The 19329-nt window shown below is 38.9% G+C and overlaps 1 protein-coding gene across 2 annotated transcripts in view; it reads left to right on the forward strand.

Annotated features, from left to right (window-relative positions):
• gse1b (Gse1 coiled-coil protein b) overlaps positions 1–19329 on the forward strand; it is a 268293-nt gene that overhangs the window by 221727 nt on the left and 27237 nt on the right. The window contains exon 4 of one of the 2 annotated variants that reach the window (XM_084408577.1): positions 11756–11967. In XM_084408577.1, the coding sequence (XP_084264703.1) occupies positions 11756–11967 (212 nt within the window). The remainder of the gene's footprint in view (positions 1–11755; positions 11968–19329) is intronic. The other variant, XM_084408578.1, reaches the window with a different exon arrangement.

A 19329-nucleotide genomic window follows, 5' to 3' on the forward strand; every position in this document is an offset into this window, starting at 1 on the left:
GGGAGTTTCAGGCCCAAGACCGGCCCACTTTTTCCATGGTGGAATTCCAAATTAGCACTTTTTCCAAATTGGATAAATGAAGCAACAGTTCAGCTCTTACTATTGTGTAGTTTGTATTAATACCATGGTTCAATTGCGACTTTATTTCACGCAATTCTGATTTTATATCTTGCAATTCTGACTTTATAACACGCAATTGCGACTTTATTTCACGCAATTCTGACTATATATTGGATGGGCTTTAGTGATGATGATCATATAAATGCTGTCTGCTGAGACCTCCATCTTAACCTGCTGTCTTTGAGAATATTTGTCTTAACTGTTTAAGGAAGTATCCAGTTTGGACCAGATCCTGACCTTCTGTGTTACTGTGTGCCCACAGAGAGTGGCGCTTTCTACAGATATGTTAATTACAGATATGTCTGTGTACAAACGGATGGTGTTTGTTTATGTAGCTTGAGGAAGGTACATGCTGTACATACTGTTCACATGCACACGAATGTACACACTCTACATTCTCTGCATGGTGCTCGGCTGTGTTTGCAGACAGCGTCTCAGCAGGGAAGCAGTCTTTAACACTCTGACAGAATCTGTGATATACCACATGTTTCCTGTCTTCTGCCTGTCCTCTAGTGTGAGTGTTCTCCAGCAGACCCAGGAAGAGTTCTCCAGGGAGGTAACACTTTGGGGTGGATGGCTCCAACACCCTGCTGTGAAGAATTTCTCTAGTTGTGAACACAACCACTCTGGACGTTAATGTGATGTACCCTAAGGTGTTGTGTGTAATACTCTGAATTTACTAGACCTCAGTCAAAGCCTGTCTGGGTTTTTTTTGGGGGGGATATTGCCAAATCTCTGTGCGCTCGCTCTCTTGTTCTGTGCGTTATTTGGATTTTGACCATTTGTATCTTCTACAGTTGGTCTTTAGATTTGACGAAATGAGTGAGATTTATGACAGTTTTATTTGAAACACTCAGACTTGATTGAATAAGATATCATAAAAAAAAATACCTTTGCTCTCATAGTTATATCCAGTGAGACATCACATGAAAAACTAACTCTGGTTGGTCGCTTTAAGTGTTGACAAGAGTCTTATGTGAGTGGTTCTTGGTCAGAATAAGCTGCAGTGTTGAGATGTTATTCTGATACTCAGCCCTCAGCTAGCTGTGTTCTGTCACCTGTGTTAACTCTGCCCTCTGTTTTTCTTTCTCATTATGTCTGTCTCTGTTGCCCGTGTGTGGGTGGCGTTTAAAAACAGATAGATGATGCACACTATGATTAGGTCACTCGCACTGTTAAAAACAGCTCTATAAACGCCTCTGCCTAGTGTCTGTCCTATTTGTCTCCAGTCCAGACAGCTGTAGGCCGCAGGAGCTTACAGACTAGATGGGTGATCTGAATGATGGCAGTGTAGGCTGATGTCCAATTTCCCAAAACTTTCATTTATTTCATCTATTTATTTTAGAGGCAAGAGCATGTGTACATGAACATGCATTTTACGCAATAAAATGTTCAGTTAAAAAGCACATTATACTTTCGAGGACAAAACGAATGAATAAATAAGTGTGAATGAATGTGAACTAAAAATGTATACTGCACAAACTAAATGGTAAATAAATACCTAAATATTAGTGATGGGCCAAAAGTTTACATTTAGATGAAAACCAAAGCTGAAAATTTAATTTATTTAATAATCAATTAATCAAATTTATTGAACAAGCAATAAAATAAAAACTGAGTTGTATACAAACATTTTACATTTTATTTATGTATTTTTCTCAAATAGAGAAATAAAATAAAATAAAAAAAGGAAAAAAAATATATATAAAAAGGAAGTATGCACTGTAACCAGTTTACTTAGTAAACTTAGTAAAGTTTGTACATGTTGGGAATCATAATTTTTCAAATAAAGACAAGGTAACTCTCATTTTACATACAGTACATGCATGTCCTGGCATCTCCAGTGACAGCTGAACTCTCCTGTCCTCATTACGATCGCGCGACCGTTACGCATAGAGTACACACGTTTTTATGCAGTCTACAAATGCATATTTTAGAAGATTTCACAGCTGAATTCAACTTAGTCTGCAATGTTAGTGAAATTAAATGTTTATTAGATATTCAAAAGACTTGATTTAATGATATGTGTATTTGCTGTAGGGCTGGGCGATATACAAAAAAATCAGAAAATTCTTATTTTGTTCCTAGAATGTCACAGTGACTGCAAACTAGCATTCAGATCTGCCTCCATTCAGTTAGCAATGCCCAAATTCCTACGATCCAATCAGTTCCAGAGGTCGACATCAAGTCCCGCCCTATATTTTTTCCTCATTCCAGAAGCCGTTTCACTAGGATATACGTTCAGTTTCATACTGACTTTAAAATCACATTACATTCTAACACTGAAAAAACATTGTTAGAACGTCGAACATCAATACGTAGTTGATGTTCGACTCGCATGCGCGTAATAGGATGTTTTTAACACGCATGTATTAATCTCGTATTTAATGTAATTTAAACTGTAATGCCGAGTCAAAGATAGAATAAATAGATAGAAATTGTTGTTTCATTAGACACTACTAGCTATAGAGTATTTAAAATGTATGTAAGCAATGAGGGCATAGTGTTTTGAATAGCCTATAAACCTATGTATTATTATTATTGTTTGTTTAATTTGTTTAAATTGGTCCTTTATGAATACAAATAGACTGAAAATATCTATAACAATTGTCTTTATTTTTCCCACTCTAGTCGTCTTTGTTATTTGTTTAATATTTCTGTAATGTAGCATTTATTCGTTCATGAATTAATCAAATATATTATTTTTCTCTCTCACTCACTGTGCTATAGCCTACATGACAGATTGAGTGTTATACTAAAATATGTGGGACATCTTTTTTTTATACCATAAGAGATTAAATAAATGAAGATGACAAGAAGAAAAAGAAGAAAAACTATCTTGTGTCTGTCTGGCATCCGATCTGTTAAAACATCCCAATGTCCAACAAATTCACAAACTGTTGGGGACAATGTGATATAGCTTATTCATTAGCCTACATTACTTTGCATGAAAATAGCGCTATCCCGTTATCAAGAGAGAGCTCAATCTCTATCTAGGCAGACTTTTTCCTTGTTGAGGAAAAGTTGAGTGTATAGCCTACAGTTAAACTCATGATCTCCGATTTTGTTTTGAGTGTTTTAGACAATTATGAAAAGCAACTATAATGAATAAACATTTATTTGACTTGACTGAGGGGTGCCGCGTTACTAGTCATGTGAACCCGTCTTTTCTTTCATTTTTATTTTTATTGATAAGAATGTTTATCTTAGCTATTAGAATAATATAAAAACCGATATACACAAAATGGAATGGCATTACGTATATGGGAAATTACATGAAACAGACAAAAAGAGTTTTTAAACTCAACTAACTCTGTCAGAGTGATGGATATCCTAATAGTTATAGTGCAACTTCTGCATATCTATCATGTTACAGTGCTTCGTGTAAATGTATGGATTACATTAGATTAATACTATAATGGGTGATAATAGCACTAATTTGGGCAGTGTCGTTGGAGATAAAATAGGCTACAAAATGCATATCCAGTATTGCAAATCTTTGAAGCTGCCAGTAGGGAGAAAAAACATGGTATGGGCCATAATGTAAAAGCTTTAATGTTTAAATTCATCCACTATAGCCATTATTATGGAATATGTCATACAGATTTTATAAAATAATGTAATTTGTGCGTATTTAAACTTTCATGATGTAATCGAAACCTACTACAGCGCATGCTTGTTAAAACGTCAACTACGTATTTGATATCAATGACGTCATCGCGCTATAGGCTGCAGGGAGGACTTCTTGGACACATCGGCCATCTAGAAAAGCTTATCGGCCGATGCTGATAATTAAAAACCAAACCTCTACAGATGATCCAGAATGCTGCAGCTCGTCTTGTCTTCAACGAGCCCAAGAGGGCCCACGTCACTCCTCTGTTCATCTCACTGCACTGGCTACCTCTCGCTGCTCGCATCAAGTTCAAGGCATTGACGCTTGCTTACAGATCTATCACAGGCTCAGCTCCCTCCTACCTTCACTCACTCCTACGAGCCTACATCCCCACCAGACGCCTACGATCAATCAATGAGCGACGTCTCGTGGTTCCATCACAGAAAGCCACAAAATCACTTTCCAGAACATTCTCATTCACAGTTCCATGCTGGTGGAACACTCTCCCCACCCTCATCCGGAATGCAGAATCCCTGACAACATTCAAAAAACAGCTGAAAACCCATCTCTTCCGTGAGCACTTAACTTCATTAAAAAAAACTAAAAAAAACTTTCCCTTTAAAACCTCACTTATCGGGCTTATGCTACTCTGAATAATGCCTGAACTTCGTATTTTGAGCACTTCTTGCGTTGTTGTTGTTTTTGGCTCTTCATGATGACTCGCTTAATTTAGTCCTAATTTGTAAGTCGCTTTGGATAAAAGCGTCTGCTAAATGACTAAATGTAAATGTAAAAAATCGGTCAACCACTACTCAAAATTTGATTACAAATGCAAGATAACCATTTATTTCTGAGATGATAATTGGATGCAACCTGATGTCAAATGTTTATGGTTGCATACTAGAAACTATTGGGGGGAAAATAGCAGTATGCAGTACTCTAGTAGTACACAGCCGATCTGTCTCTCTCACAGCAGGTGTCTGTGTGTGATTAATTAGCTGCTCCTTGTGGACTTGGATATTAAAGGGCTCATCCTTTATCCAGAGGAGACAGAGACACGGAAGTATAGGGGAGGAGTGAGTCTCTAGTTGTGGTTGTGGTAATTCATTCAATCCTGTCCGAACAACATTTGCTTTTTGTCCCCGTACCAAAAGTGTCCGTAGACATGAAGTGTCATGTATATTATTCATTTATATTTATATCATTGTATATTATTTTATATATATAAAATAGAATATTTCATAGAATATTATGACAAAATATAAAAATGACTGTTTGTTTGTGCTGTTTATTTTTATGCTTCATTATAGTATTGTGTCTCATTTCAAAACTCTACTGGAATCAATTGAGAGTTGGGTCTCTTGTGCACTGTTTGTGTGACGTGTGAAGTTGCTGCCTTTTGTAGAGTGCTTAGAATCAGGCTTCTATCGCATTGAGATGAGAACCGTCGTGATATCTGCTGTTTCATGGAATGAACCATGTGAGCGCACCACAAAACAATCACGTGTGTGTGTGTGTGTGTGTGTGTTTGTGTGTGTGGGGGGTAGCATATGGACTAAGGCGTGTTGAGTTCTGCTCTCACACCAGGTGTGAAATGGGCTGTTTAATTAACTGCTGATGCTGTTCTAATGCAGCCTGAAATGTATGTGTGTGTGTGTGGTCAGTGTGAGGCAGAGGTGGGTTAATAGACGAACCCTCAGAGAGAAGAGATGCACATTAATCACACCGACACACACTCTCTCTCTTTGCAGTGTGAAATCTGTTCATTTCAGTGGCATTCCGAGCGTGACAGGAAGTGTTGGAAGCTCTCGGCCATACATGGGCACGGCTTCCTTTGAGAGCAGCTTGCACAGACGCATTGCACTGAATACATTTGAATATCATTAGCATCTCATAAAGCTCACCAGTTTGACTCAGATGGTGTGTGTTTCAATAAGAGGCCCATCTGCCTGCGTGTGTGTGTGTTTCAGTTGAAAGAAAAGGCACCAATAAAACCTACTTGAGAGAGACCTGATGTCTGTCTCTCACACACATACACACACACTCTTGTGATGATATTTGGTGCAGTAATTTAGCACTAATGCTGTAAAGACATATCAAATATGAATGTGTGTATGACAGATCCACACTCACAAGAGCTGGAGAATGAGGAGGAGGATGATGATGTTTGATGGATGAGCGTGTGCCGGATTGAATAAAAGAGAAGAAATCTGTAAGGGGGTGATGGTGGGGTGGGATGGATCTCGCTGCACATGTGCCTGCAGTCCTGCTGAATTATTCACACTGTCCTGTCACTGTGTCACCATGGGAGAAACAAATGAGAAGACAGTGAGAAACGGCAGCAGATGAGCAGCTGATCAGTGATGACCACAGGCGTTACTGAACTCCTGAACTGCTTATATAGGTATCATAGACATCACACTCCTGACATGAAGGCTGCCTCATTCCATGCCTCATTGGCAAAATTCCAAGGAGAATGGCAGAATGGTGAAGGAGGCAAATCCCATAATACACTGCACTAAGCTCTGTGAAAAAAAAAAAAAAGTATCCAACATGGTAGATGAAGCCAGCGATAAATTGATTATAAATGTACAATTACGCATTCAATGCTGAAATATATCGATTAAAAAAAGAATGGTTTAAAACTGCTTATAGATTGTCACGCCATTCCGGTATACCAGTCCTACAGTAGTATCACAATGCTAAAGCTTTAAAATGGTAGTAGTATTGTTACCGTAAGTAGGCCTAATGTTGTATTTGCGGCAGTAACACTATTTAAAACTTTACTTTGAACACTATGTCTGCAAAAAACATTACAAGAGAGTCTTTTTGAGCGCTGTTCCTTTCCTGCTGTGCCCTGTGTTGTAAATGCTGTGTGGATTTCGCGCCTTATTTGGTATTGAGTGTTTTCTGACCCTTCAGATCAAACACACGTCTGATTCCAGTTCATTTGATGAGATGTTGAATGCCTTTGTTCATGGTGCAATTCATCAAAACTTAGCTCGCCTCAAATATCACTTTTCAACATCATAGTATCTCAATATAAGAATCTATTCTCTTGCTTCGTCCTTTGCTCACTTGACCACTAACAGGTGTAATAGTTAGAGATGCACCGATTACAATTTTCTTGGCCGATTCCGATTTCCGATTTTTCATTGAGTTTGACCTGCCGATACCGATTTTAACCGATTCCGATTTAATTTTTTCTAGCCACTTTACAGCACCACAAATTTATTTTCTATCTTGTCTTTAAAGGTGCCCTTGCATGGATTATTTTATTATTTTAGAATGTTTCCTGGGGTGCCCTTATAATGTTAGTATGTTTTTTAGATCAAAATTTGTTATAATTTAGAAATAAAAGGCATTTTTCCTAGCCTGATTTTAGCCTCTGATTTGAACGCTCTGTTTGAAGGGGCGTGTCTGCTGTGAGACTTCAGTGTAAACGCCCACTGCTGTGATTGGCTGCTGTGAGACTTCAGTGTAAGCCTGTTGATCACGTGAATGAAGATCTTATCATTGCAACGCAGTTTCTGCACTCTCACTAATGATTTCACCAATGCAAACATGATGTACGTACAGTAAGAGCTTCGTTGGTCGGTGTAACAGCGTCATTGATTTCATAACGAGTTTTGGCAAGTGTCCAGATAAACTCGCGCTGTGTGATTGACAGCTTGGGCGACTGGAAAGGGATTGTTCTTTGATCGCTATCTGTATATTAATCACAGTTTAAGTAAGATTATTTTCATCCTACTAAGAGAAACGACGTGAAGTTGATCGTTTAGTCACTGGCTTGATTTACTGATGCATAAACAGTATTGAACGACTTTGAGAGAAAGATTATCTGTCTGAACTTGAACAATTACACATCAGACATTCACATAACCCACTGGTTCTTCAGAGGCTCGGATGAAGGAACTAAAACAATACATTTGTGTTCATTTGTACATCCAAACACTGAGCAACTGCCATGCTTCGCTCGTTTGCAAGCCATGATGTCTCGAGGAAAAATGATTCGGACGATGATTCGGCTGCGCAGTTCCGGCTGGCCTTGAACATGGGCTGGCATATTCAAATTTTTGGAGGCGTACATATTAATGATCCCGACTGTTGCGTCACAGTCAGTGTTATGTGGAGATTCGCCTATTTTTCAGGGGTGTTTTTCAAAAACGAGATTTAAATAAGGAGAAAACAATGGTGTTTGAGACTCACTGTATGTCATGTCCATGTACTGAACTCTTGTTATTTAACTATGCCAAGATAAATTCAATTCCAAATTCTAGGGCACCTTTAATAGAACATTTTGCATAGAACATAGAAACATTTTTGAACAGATAATCTCTATAAAATGGAACTATATAAATTAATACTGGTGTGGGAAATTAAAATTAAACTAAACTAAACTAGCTTTTTTTTTTTTTTTTTTTTTATAAAACACCATATAGTACTTTTACCCAAACTGAATAATAAAACCAAGTTTAAATGGGTAAATTTTCTATAAATATTATTTTCTGACATAGCCTACTCCAGTTCTTGTTAAAACACACTAGACATGCAAATTCTATGCATTGTGGGCACTTTTTCTGTGAAATAATACTTATTTTGTCCATCAAAAGTGTGCTTTCACTTTAATTGAGCGTGAGCAGCAGCAAAAATGATGGCAAGCCAAGAGGCTCAGAAATACGGCATAGATTAATCGCGTAAAAAAAAAAAGACGGGACGGTTTGTTGTTTTTATAAGATAAAGTTCAAGTGAACCAAAAATGTACTTTTTCATGTAAAAATTCATGTATTTGTTCCTGTTATTCAGTAAGGCTCATTAAAAGGTATTTTTAAATGATGGTTTTATCCTGTTTATTGCTATTTGGCACTTATACAACCTAGAGCTGCTTGATTCAGGATAAATAGAGAATCACATTTTATTTTTTTAAATAGAGATCACTATTCTCCCACGATTCTAAATAGACAACTAAACAAAATAACATAGCCTACATAGCTGTTTTATACCTACCTATACATGTCAACTGCTTTCCCTGGCTCAGGGGCAGCGGCAGTGCAGATCTTAATGTTCCGCTGTAATCGTACTTGTCAAAGCTTTAATAGGCACAGCCGAATCGTTGGCATTTTGGAATAAGATTGTTTGGGTGTTTGAATCGAGATTGTGATCTTTCAACAATTAATCGTGCACCTCTTATGCAACCTCTTAACCTCTTTCAAAATAACCAGTTGCAGCCCTTTTTCAGTCAGGAATGTGATGCTACATGAGTAATGGATACTGGTTTTTGGAACAGAAGTGTGTGTGTGTGTGTCCATGTGCGTGTACACGTGCAATAATCAGCTTGTGTTAAATGGCTGAACAAGACAGGAGGAGACGCTCGGGTCTTTACTGGGACTCAGCTGCTAATCGCTGTTGTGGACTCACTCTCTCTCACTCTCATTCTCTCCCTCTCTTTCTTTCTCTCTCTGCCTGCATGCATGTTTAATGGTGTGCAGCTGTAATTACTGCAGCAGGCGTCTCTTCACCTCCGCTCACCTTTGCTCCTCCTTTGCTGTTGACAGAAACCTTTGTGGCGTCTTTCTTAAAAGCTTTCTGCAGAGAACACCAGCTCCTAATGGCTTGTCCCAAGACAGCCCTGTGCCATGAATGTCTTGACATTTGAATGAGCATGGCTGAGATGACTGAAAACGGCTTCTTATTCCGGCTTCTTATCCAGCTTAATTTTTAAGACAATATCAGATCCAAACCTTTGAATGAGTATTTTTCTGCCAATGCGAGTGAGTTCACGTAGTGTATTGCGTACACTATTGGCCGGCGCTGGTCATGTGTGTGATGCGTGTGATGCTGGCCAATAGTGAGCCTACGTTCTGACGTTGCGCTGCGACACTACGTGAACTCACTCAGAGGCCCACACAGAAGAAAATGAATAGTTGAATGAAGTCGTTATTTTTATTTGTTTTTTTGCGCACAAAAGCATTCTTGTCGCTTGATAAACTAACTTTCTGGGCCGGCTTTCAAGTTTGAGGGTGAGTAATTACTGACAGAATTGTCATTTTTGGGTGAACTAACCCTTTAAGGCTTGTGAGATTTAATGTACCATAGTTTCCACACCTTGTAAAAATTGATTGCTGAGAGGAAAAATAAAAACTGCATTGGTGTATGTCACATTTTATTATTCCTTCTGGAAATAATGTAAAATGCTGGTAAATAAAAGGAAACGTTGTAAAACAGTATAAACACTGAAAACAAACATGTTGTCACGTTCTGTTGTTGTTTTCATTGGTTGTCATGGCAATTCATTGGTTCATTGATTATATCACTCCTGATTCATTTCAGTTCATTATCTGGTGTGTGTATATATTGACCTCAGTGTTCTCAGTTAATTGTCTAGTGTTGTATGTGCCTTAACACTGTTTTGTTTGTTTCTATTGTTGGATATCGTTATTTTGTTTTATTTAATAAATGTTTATGCTGCATTTAGATCCGCTGTTCTTACCTTGTCTTCATCAAAACGTAACACATGTATTTATGTGTATATATTTTGTAGACAACATTTATTATAAACACCAAGCCTATTTGAGGCAAAACTGAATTACCTGCATGGGGGAAATGCACAAATAAACTTGTACAAACTGTGTTAAAGTTGAATGTGAAGAGAGATAAAAACTGAAACCCACAAGATAAAACATTTATGTACAAACACGCACATGAGTAATGTCTAAACAATAAAAGCAGACATATGACTTAATCTAAATTTATGGGGACACGTACATCTCGTGGTACAAATTCAAATATTTCCATATTCACACATTTGGTTGCTAAACTTGTGCTAACAAAATGCACAGTATGTAGCTTTGGAATATAAGTCACATCACAATTTAGATGATACAAAAATCAACTGGATATATATTTTGTAAAATACAGTAGTTTTAAGTCATAACAGACTAGCCTAAATAAAACGGATGCAGCGGCTAGAGACATTCCTCATTTACACACACACACACACATTTATATATTTAAAGCTCACCAAAATTTTTAATTCTGTCACCATTATATATGTAAGTACATATTAGTTAAAAAGACTTCAAATTTAGACCATTTTTTTCGTGGGATATTTGTTTTAGACCCTGCTCACAGCGGACAGACTGAGAGAAAGATGGAGTGCGAGGAGAGGTGCGATAATGATAACAGTTTTAGAGAGCGATGATCAAGCACTGGCCTGTGATTGACTGAATGTCCATGCAGATAAGACTTCAGAACTTACCACACCGTTTCTCTCCCCTCTGTTTCTCTATCTTTGTCTTTTCTCTCATCCTAGCTTGTCCTGTCATCTGTCCTCCTCCATAAATATCCCTCCCCGTTCACTGTCTCCATCTAATGTTTGCCGTAGGCTGTGTGTCTGTCTCTCCACTCCATGAGACATTTATATTTACAGTATATAGTGTGTGTTCTTTCCACTTAAAGCTTTACTAGTCAAAAAGAAACTGGTGCGCACAAGTGTCGAGTTGCGTTTGCAAGAAGCTGGTGCAGTGTGTGTGTTTGCAATGTTTCAGTTTTCTTTTATTTACAAGCTACAATCTCACACAGAAACAGCATGAATTTCAATCTTACCCATATGTTTAAAGAGACAAATACCCTGACGAATGGCACGAACTTGACCAGTAAATGGATAAATATCCATGTCGCCTTTGGCTTTTGGCTTGCTCAGTTGGGGACACTAAATATTCAACGATATTATTGATCTGCCTGCATTGACACCATTACATAACACCATTATAACTGAACTGAGCTGGATGATAACATCACTGTTTATCACTGCTATATATATATATATATATACACTAAATTAATAACTTTTTTACTCTTCTAGATCTGCTGTACAGTAGAAACAAACTCTGTTGCATTATTTTCCTGTTATCTCTGTAAAGCTGCTTTGAAACAATCTGTATTGTAAAAAGCGCTACATAAATAAAGGTGACTTGACTAAATCACTGATGAACTCTTTCTCTCCTGTGTCCTGTTGTTTAGCAGGATCTTCCATCAGCAGCGAGTCGTCTCCTGTCTCATCTCCGGCCACTAACCACAGCTCCCCAGTCAGTACACCCAAGCGGGGCCCCATGGGTCCAGTTATAGTGCCTCCTGGGGGACACAGCGTACCCAGTACCCCACCTGTGGTCACCATAGCCCCCACCAAAACTGTCAACGGCCTGTGGAGGAGCGAGAGCCGACCTGTACGAGAGGTAAAGTTAAACATTTACATCGATTCAAAAGTTCTCTTCCAAACCATAGTGAGCTCTCTCACTGTATACATAGACATCTTCCTAACTGACATGCTAACAGAGTTGTTACTGAGGTTCCGTTCAATAATGTGTATAACACCGTGCTCAAGACATGTGTGATTAATTCTGGCAGTTGATTTCAGTAGAACCTGACATTAGCATGTTGCAAAGGTAATAAGCAAATTTGTAGTACACACAAATACTGATCAAAATTGCCAATTTTGAAGTATATGGGTCTTTAATTCTTTTTATTAAAATTAAGGTTTCTTTTGTGTCACTTTATAAAAGCAAACATGCCACTCAAAGCTGTGAAAAAAAGTGGCTTATTGCTTCATTGAATTATGCTTACATTCACAATCACATACGCACAGTGCTGGATTTCCATATGGCTTGTAAATCAGTGTGTCAGAATGTGTGTGACATATGTTCGGGTAACATGCAGCTTAAAAACAGGACCAGCCCCCCATCACACACACACCCTCTGCCCCCAGTGTTAAACAATGGCCCCGCAAAGGCACTAAACATCCCATAAACTGAGGCTCTATTCCCCCACTGCCTCGACCCCTGACCCTCTGGTTACATAAGCCTACAGAGATATTCCTGAATCACAAACTTTCTCCTTCTCCGCTCACTGTAACTTCAGTATGATTTTTCTCAGTTGGTGTCACACATAGTTGTATGAGTTTTACTGAGATGTGTGATGTAAGTGTGGAGTCCTCACTCTGCTCAGGTGCCGTCTCTTCCTGCCTGACTGACTGCCAGACAAAAGCCACAGAGACATAGAGACAGAGGGGTCAGGCATCAGGCCCGGGCTCCATCACAACACAATCCTCTTTCATTTTTAATGTGCATAAGCTGCACCGCACACCTGTTGGCCTATACACACACACACACACATTTATAGCTCTATGAAAGAGGACATGTCATAGACTTCTGTTGATTTCACAAACTAATTATAATGACTGCAGTGTAATCTGAACCATACCCCAAAAGAAAATTTGACGTTGACACAATTGAGTTCGCCAGGTTTTGTCAGAACTTTTGTCCGAAATTTGTCCCCAAACTCTGGCTAGTAAACCCACATGTGCACACAGAACTTGTATGTAATGCAGTCAATGACCAGAAGAGATCATAACAGTTACCATTTACTTTATATTATTGCAATCTGTCTTGTTTTTTTGTTTTTGTTTTTTTAACCAGTTAGAATGACCATAAAAATGTGATACTCTGATTATTTAAAATGTCAGACACAGTAGTGTTAATAGAGAGGAATTCAAAATCACCTGTTGAACACATCGGCATTAAAGGGGTCAAGAGCTGCATTTGTTTTATTTTTTTCATTTATATTCTCTGAGGTCCACTTATAATGTTATCAAGATTTTAATTTAGAAGTATTAGGCTATTTGACCCTCTCTCTCAAAAACTCTGTTTTGATGCCACATTCGAGACTTGGAAGTAAACACCCAGTGCTATGATTGGGTATCAGTTTTGCATATTAAAATAATTTTTAACGGTCACCACCATTACATTTGTGGAATTGTTTTGAAAACTTCCGATGTTAAACAAATATCTTGTTACATAGTTGAGATTTTTGCAAACAATGTGAAACATTTATGCATATATTACATGTGCTTTATAAGTCTTGATTGTGGCAAATAAAGTTTAAGTACTTGGAGTTACCACAATTATAATGGACAAAGGATGAATTAGGGAATTATGAATGAATGTACCATTGTTTTGTCACACTGTCATTCTTATATTCATAGTTCATTCTTTAAAAAAAAAGAGAAAAAAAAGTGGAAAACATATACATTGTCATTTGCAGTCTAGTTTATTTTAAATAAAATGAAACGTGTTGTAATGTCTTACTGATGACAAAACCGATGTCACTCACTGGAGCTTTTTTTCAGGATTACAGTGAATGCTTTAGATCAGGGCTATTCAATGACAAATTCAGTTGGGCCAGATTTTCAAACCAAGAAGGTTAGCTGGGCCAGTCATTTCAATGACAAATTTTAAAACCAACACAAACAAATTTATTGAAAAACATGTAAGGTTTATTCATTGTTTCTCTTTTAACTTTGGTCAGTTTGCACAGCAAAAGGTGCATAAAAAAACTATAAAAGAGCTAACTGAACAGAATCTGAGGTAGCCCCTACTTTTTCCACTTACAAAAGAAAAGAAAAGAAAAAAAAACCTGACCTAGGCACCTCTTGCCTAGGCCTACCTAGGCTACATATCTGACCTATCTGATCACAAAGTGCATAAAACAAAATAGTGCACAGTAGTAGGCTATTAGCAATAACATTAATTTTCCTTTTGAAACAAAATAAACATCTTGCTCACATTTGACCCAGGAACATCTCAAAGTGCATAAAATAAAAAGTGCACAGTATTCACAACTATAACTAACACATGAATACAAGGTGTACTACTGCACACTGAGGGAACATATTTTAAATCACCACATGTGTGATTAGGCATGCCTTTGTTACACATCCCACATAATATTGATGTAGACTACAGTTACCCTGCTGACTTACTGGAAGAAGTGACATTTTTTGTTTTGAACGAGAGCAGTAACTTTAGGCTCGTAAGTTGTCAATGCAATCCGAAGGCATTGGTGGAGAGTACAGTCAGTCAGGGAGCAACAAGAGTTGCTTTTTATGGAGTTCATGTGTGAAAAACTTGACTCACACGTGTATGTTGATCCAAACATACTGAGCATGACGATCTCTACTTTCTTAATTTTTGGGAACTGATGTACATTGACATCAGTCCAAAACATTGCAGGCCCGTTAGTGCAAAGCTCCTGTGCCATGGTTACAGATGACTGCATGTCAGCAAGTTCGAGTGTGAATTTCCCCTCGTCAATGGAAGGGACCACTTTCTTTGCTCTGGCGGATAAGTCCCCTTCTATTGCAACAGTGAACGGGTCTCTGACAAAAACGGCCACCTCTGTGGGCAGAACAAGTCCGTCCAATCGACCAGCAAAGTTATTTTTCAACCTCGCAATGAAATCTGTCATCACATCCGTGATTTGTGCGGGGGATGAGATGCATTTGCGGAGTGTCGGAAAATGCAGCATTCGGCCTGTGCTCAAATCAGTTGCGAAAAGGTCCAGTTTAACTTGGAATGCATGCATCTGTTCCACAAGGTCGATGACAATTTTGTCTCTGCCTTGTGGTCCCAAATTGAGATCATTCAGGTGTTTGAATATGTCGCTCAGAAAGCAGGCATCGGCCATGAAGTTGTCGTCCAGTATGCGACTCAAGTGCGTTTCTTCCTTTTTTTTGCTTGCTGCCGCGGAGGAAAGTTATGATCTCCTCTCTGAGACCACAGAAACGCTCCAGTGCTTTGCCTTTGGACAGCCACCTCACGTCATTATGCAACAGCAGCATGCGGAATAAGCGGTGTTGGAGGCTTGATGTGGAGCGAATAAAATTAATTGTAGCCATCATGCTGTCCATTGTCATTTTGAGAGCCCCGCTTAGTTTTGCGCACAACACCGCCTGATGCACAATGCAGTGTAAGGAGATCAACTGAGGTGCAACAGTGGACCAATGTGCTGCCAAACCATTCACTTTCCATCTGTCACAAGCATGCACACACGCTTCATATTCAGACCATTGTCTTTAAAAAAAAGCGAAAATTTTCCCAAAGACTATATCGCCAGTTGTGTGTCCTTCTAACAGCAGTAGGCCGAGCAGCTCCTCTCGGAAGCATTTGCAAAAAAAAAAAAAACATATATACACAACTGAGCAATATCAGTTTTGTCTGTGGACTCATCTACTGCTATAGACATTAGTATCAGCTTTCATCAGGTCTCCTAACAGCGTTTCATACACAACTGCAGCAAGAATTTCAATCCTACGAATGTTGGAAGTATCTGACAGGGGTATGTTTTGTATAGCAGATGTCACGCTCGTTTTAATTTTATCGTCATTTATCACCTCATCCACGACGGCCAGCATACAGTCCTTCACGGTTTCAGAGTCTGTGAATGGCCTTTTCTTTTTTGCCAATATCCAGGAAACACGAAGGGATGCTGCGGTAGCTCTGTCTTGGGCTGTGAATGACCGCACCATGGTAGTACTGCTCCGGTTGTAAGATGCAATCTAACTCTGCACTTTTGCAGCCCTCTCTTGAGATCCCTCAGGAAAATTGGTGCGGAAAGTCTGGTGTTTCTCAACGTGGTGCCTCCGCACATAGTAATCTTTAAGTACTGCAACGCACTCATTACAAATTAAACATATCAGTTTGCCATTTGGATGTGGCGGTAAAATAAACAAGTATTTGTCAGTCCAGGCAGGGTTAAACTGATAGTTTTCATTGGCAATTTTACATATGAGAAAGACATATTGATAGTAATCTAGGCTACTACCAGTACGCTCTGCATTGTTTGCGTGTTGCTAGGCTATGTGGTCTGTACTATTGTATGAATTTACGTAGGAATGTGCGTTTTTGGTGGGACCACGGGCTGGGCCACTCGGAGGTTGTTTCCGGGCCGCCAATTAAATAGCCCGGCCTTAGATCAAAACCATAACAAAAGCAGCATTCTCTACATGCTTTCTTCCATGTCTGATAATCCAATTCATTAACCCGATAAAAGGAAAGAACAGAAAATCACAACTATTAAGTTTGACTGCGGCGCTGACGTATAAATTGTTCCCTGAGTTCCCCGATGAGCGCACAGAGAAGAGGGGCTGTGGTGGCGGAGCCGAGGCTCGACAGAACAGAGATCACCAGGGCAGGTAGCAGGAGATATAAGATCTGGTCGGGCGAGAGGGAGAGAGAGGAAGCAGGACAAAAAACAAAACGACACTTGGAGTCTGAAAAAGTACGGCACGGCACGGCAAGACAAGACAAAACAAGGCAATAATGAAAGAAGCGTTGCACTACATACAATAACGGTCTGACAAAAGACTGAACACGAGTTGATCTAAAATAGGGGAACATTATGAGGAATTAATTAGAAACAGGTGTGACGTGAACACAAATGATAATTAAGGATAACAAGTGGGAGGGGAAATGCCACAATGACAGCGGAACACATTGCAAGCTGTCAAAACTAAACCTATGTGCTCAAAGACAACAAGGCACACAGACAAACACAACATAACACTGCAGATCAGACCGAAGTCATGACAATAAATACTCAGTACATATCAAACGATCTGACACCAGGAAACAATTCATGACCCCTTTACGATTGACTGAATCACACAAACATGAATCTCAGGAATCTCTCTGGGCCACATTGTAACAGACAAGCCTGTAACCAAGCAGTTTTTCTTCCTCACCGCTAGGGGTGCTATGGCGCCTAAATGCGCTCCTTAAGTAAAGGTGGGTTGGTAGAGGAAGTTAGCAACAAACATCATCAGCAAGGCATACTTTTAAATAACAGGAAAGAAAACAAATCCTTACTTTAAATTGAGCTTGAAATGGAACATTTCCCAACCAGGACATAGCACAAATGCAGGTAAGCCATGGGCTGTGTTCGAAACCGTATACTTCCCTACTATATAGTAGGGGAAAAGCAGTAGGCGAGCAAAAATGTATGTACGAATCCTTAGTATTCATAAAAGAGTAGGCGAGAATTACCTGGGTGACGTACTAATTCTCGCGAGATTCGGATGTGCGTATACTTATAGTGCGTTCGAATATGCCTACCTTACCTACTATATAGTTGGAGAAAACAGTACGTGAAAGGAGTACATCAGTATTCACAAAAGAATAGGCGAGAAGTTCCCGGATGACCTACTGCTTCTGCCCAGATTTTCGAGTGCTCAACCGATGGATACTTTTCTATCCCAGGAGGCCACGGGAGAGGATACGTCATAATCGAACATCGCGGAGATCAGCGTGTGCTTTCAAATGTGAGTAAACACGGTTCCTTGTGTTAAAATTGCATGTGTTGAACTACTGTAGAATAAACTGTTGAATTGTTGAAGGTGTAAAGATGTTAGACAGTATAGTATAGTTGTGATTTTGCTGTAAAAACGTTTTATTATGTATAGCTATCAGGGGAGCTCCAGTAAGCACACGTTTACGTCTCCAAAGTGGATTTACATAAACCATATAATGTTACATCTTAAAGACGCTCATTTTAAATGTCTATTTACATCTGACAGGAAAATCTTATACAAGTATTTTAGGGATCTTACTAAAATATAAAGTAAGATCATTTTGTTACTTCTAATACAATCAAATGACATTGTGTTGTTAAAATGACTGCTTTTGTATTATGTTTGTGTATTTGTGTAGGATCTGAAATGTCAGTAGACTGGTGTGAACACTGAGGATGAGGAGCCCAGAGCTGAATCCTGGAAACGGTACCATGGATGAGACCCTCCATCTCTCCACCTGCTCTTATTACCTCAGATTGTGAAGCACAGAGCAGTACACAACAACCTCAGGCACGGCTCACCTCTGGCGGTCAGCTGCTTCATCAGAATAAAGCCGCAGAATGGGAACCGCTGTGTTGAGATGGCAGTAGGATGTGGGGTTCACTGCCTGTAAATACATGATTGTAGTTTGAATAAAGTTTCATGTGTTGTTGACTTGTATGTATATGCATTTGTTTATTGATGGTTACTTTTATTTGTTCTTTTACTAATTTATTCATGTTTCTTATCGTTGTCAGTAAATAAAATAAAATAAAATTATTTAATTAAAGGTTGTATCAGCGATTTCAGGCCCAAAAAAGGCCCAAACATAAATGATCACTCGTGCACGGCTGCACGCGAAGTCGGAGAAAACGAGCGCAAAACCTCACAACACCCTCCCCCTGTCGGTGATTGGTTGGAACACTATTTATTTTGGTTTTGAGTGGTTGGTGAAACCAATTGTTTTTGTGTGCAGATCTCAGAGCCTAGGCTGCCTACAGAGACGCGTTTTTTTGACGGCCTGCTTATGGGGCGGGCAGCTAGCGGATCGTTAGGAAAGATTAGATGAATGTGATCATTTATGTGGGCCTGAAATCGCTGATACAACCTTGAATGCATTAATTCATTGCTTGACTGAAAATTTTAATGTTTTCACTGCATTTATCTAGAGTGTATTCATGCATAGCTATGTCATATGACAAAACAAATTACATTTTGCTTGTTTTATTAAATTATATAATTTTCAGTAAAACAAAGCTAATATAATTAAGTACTGGCCAGCATTTATCATTATTGTTGTGTATAAGTTTTGGGGTGGGCTAGCAATACAATTTGTTCTGGGGTAATATTAATTTTTAAGGAGTGATACTTAAATTTTTCGAATATAAAATCAACAGTTTTCTCCAAAGGCGAGATCCTCGAGCAGCTGCCTGTC

This window comes from Rutilus rutilus, assembly GCF_951802725.1.
Source record: "Rutilus rutilus genome assembly, chromosome: 5".
NCBI lineage: Eukaryota > Metazoa > Chordata > Actinopteri > Cypriniformes > Leuciscidae > Rutilus > Rutilus rutilus.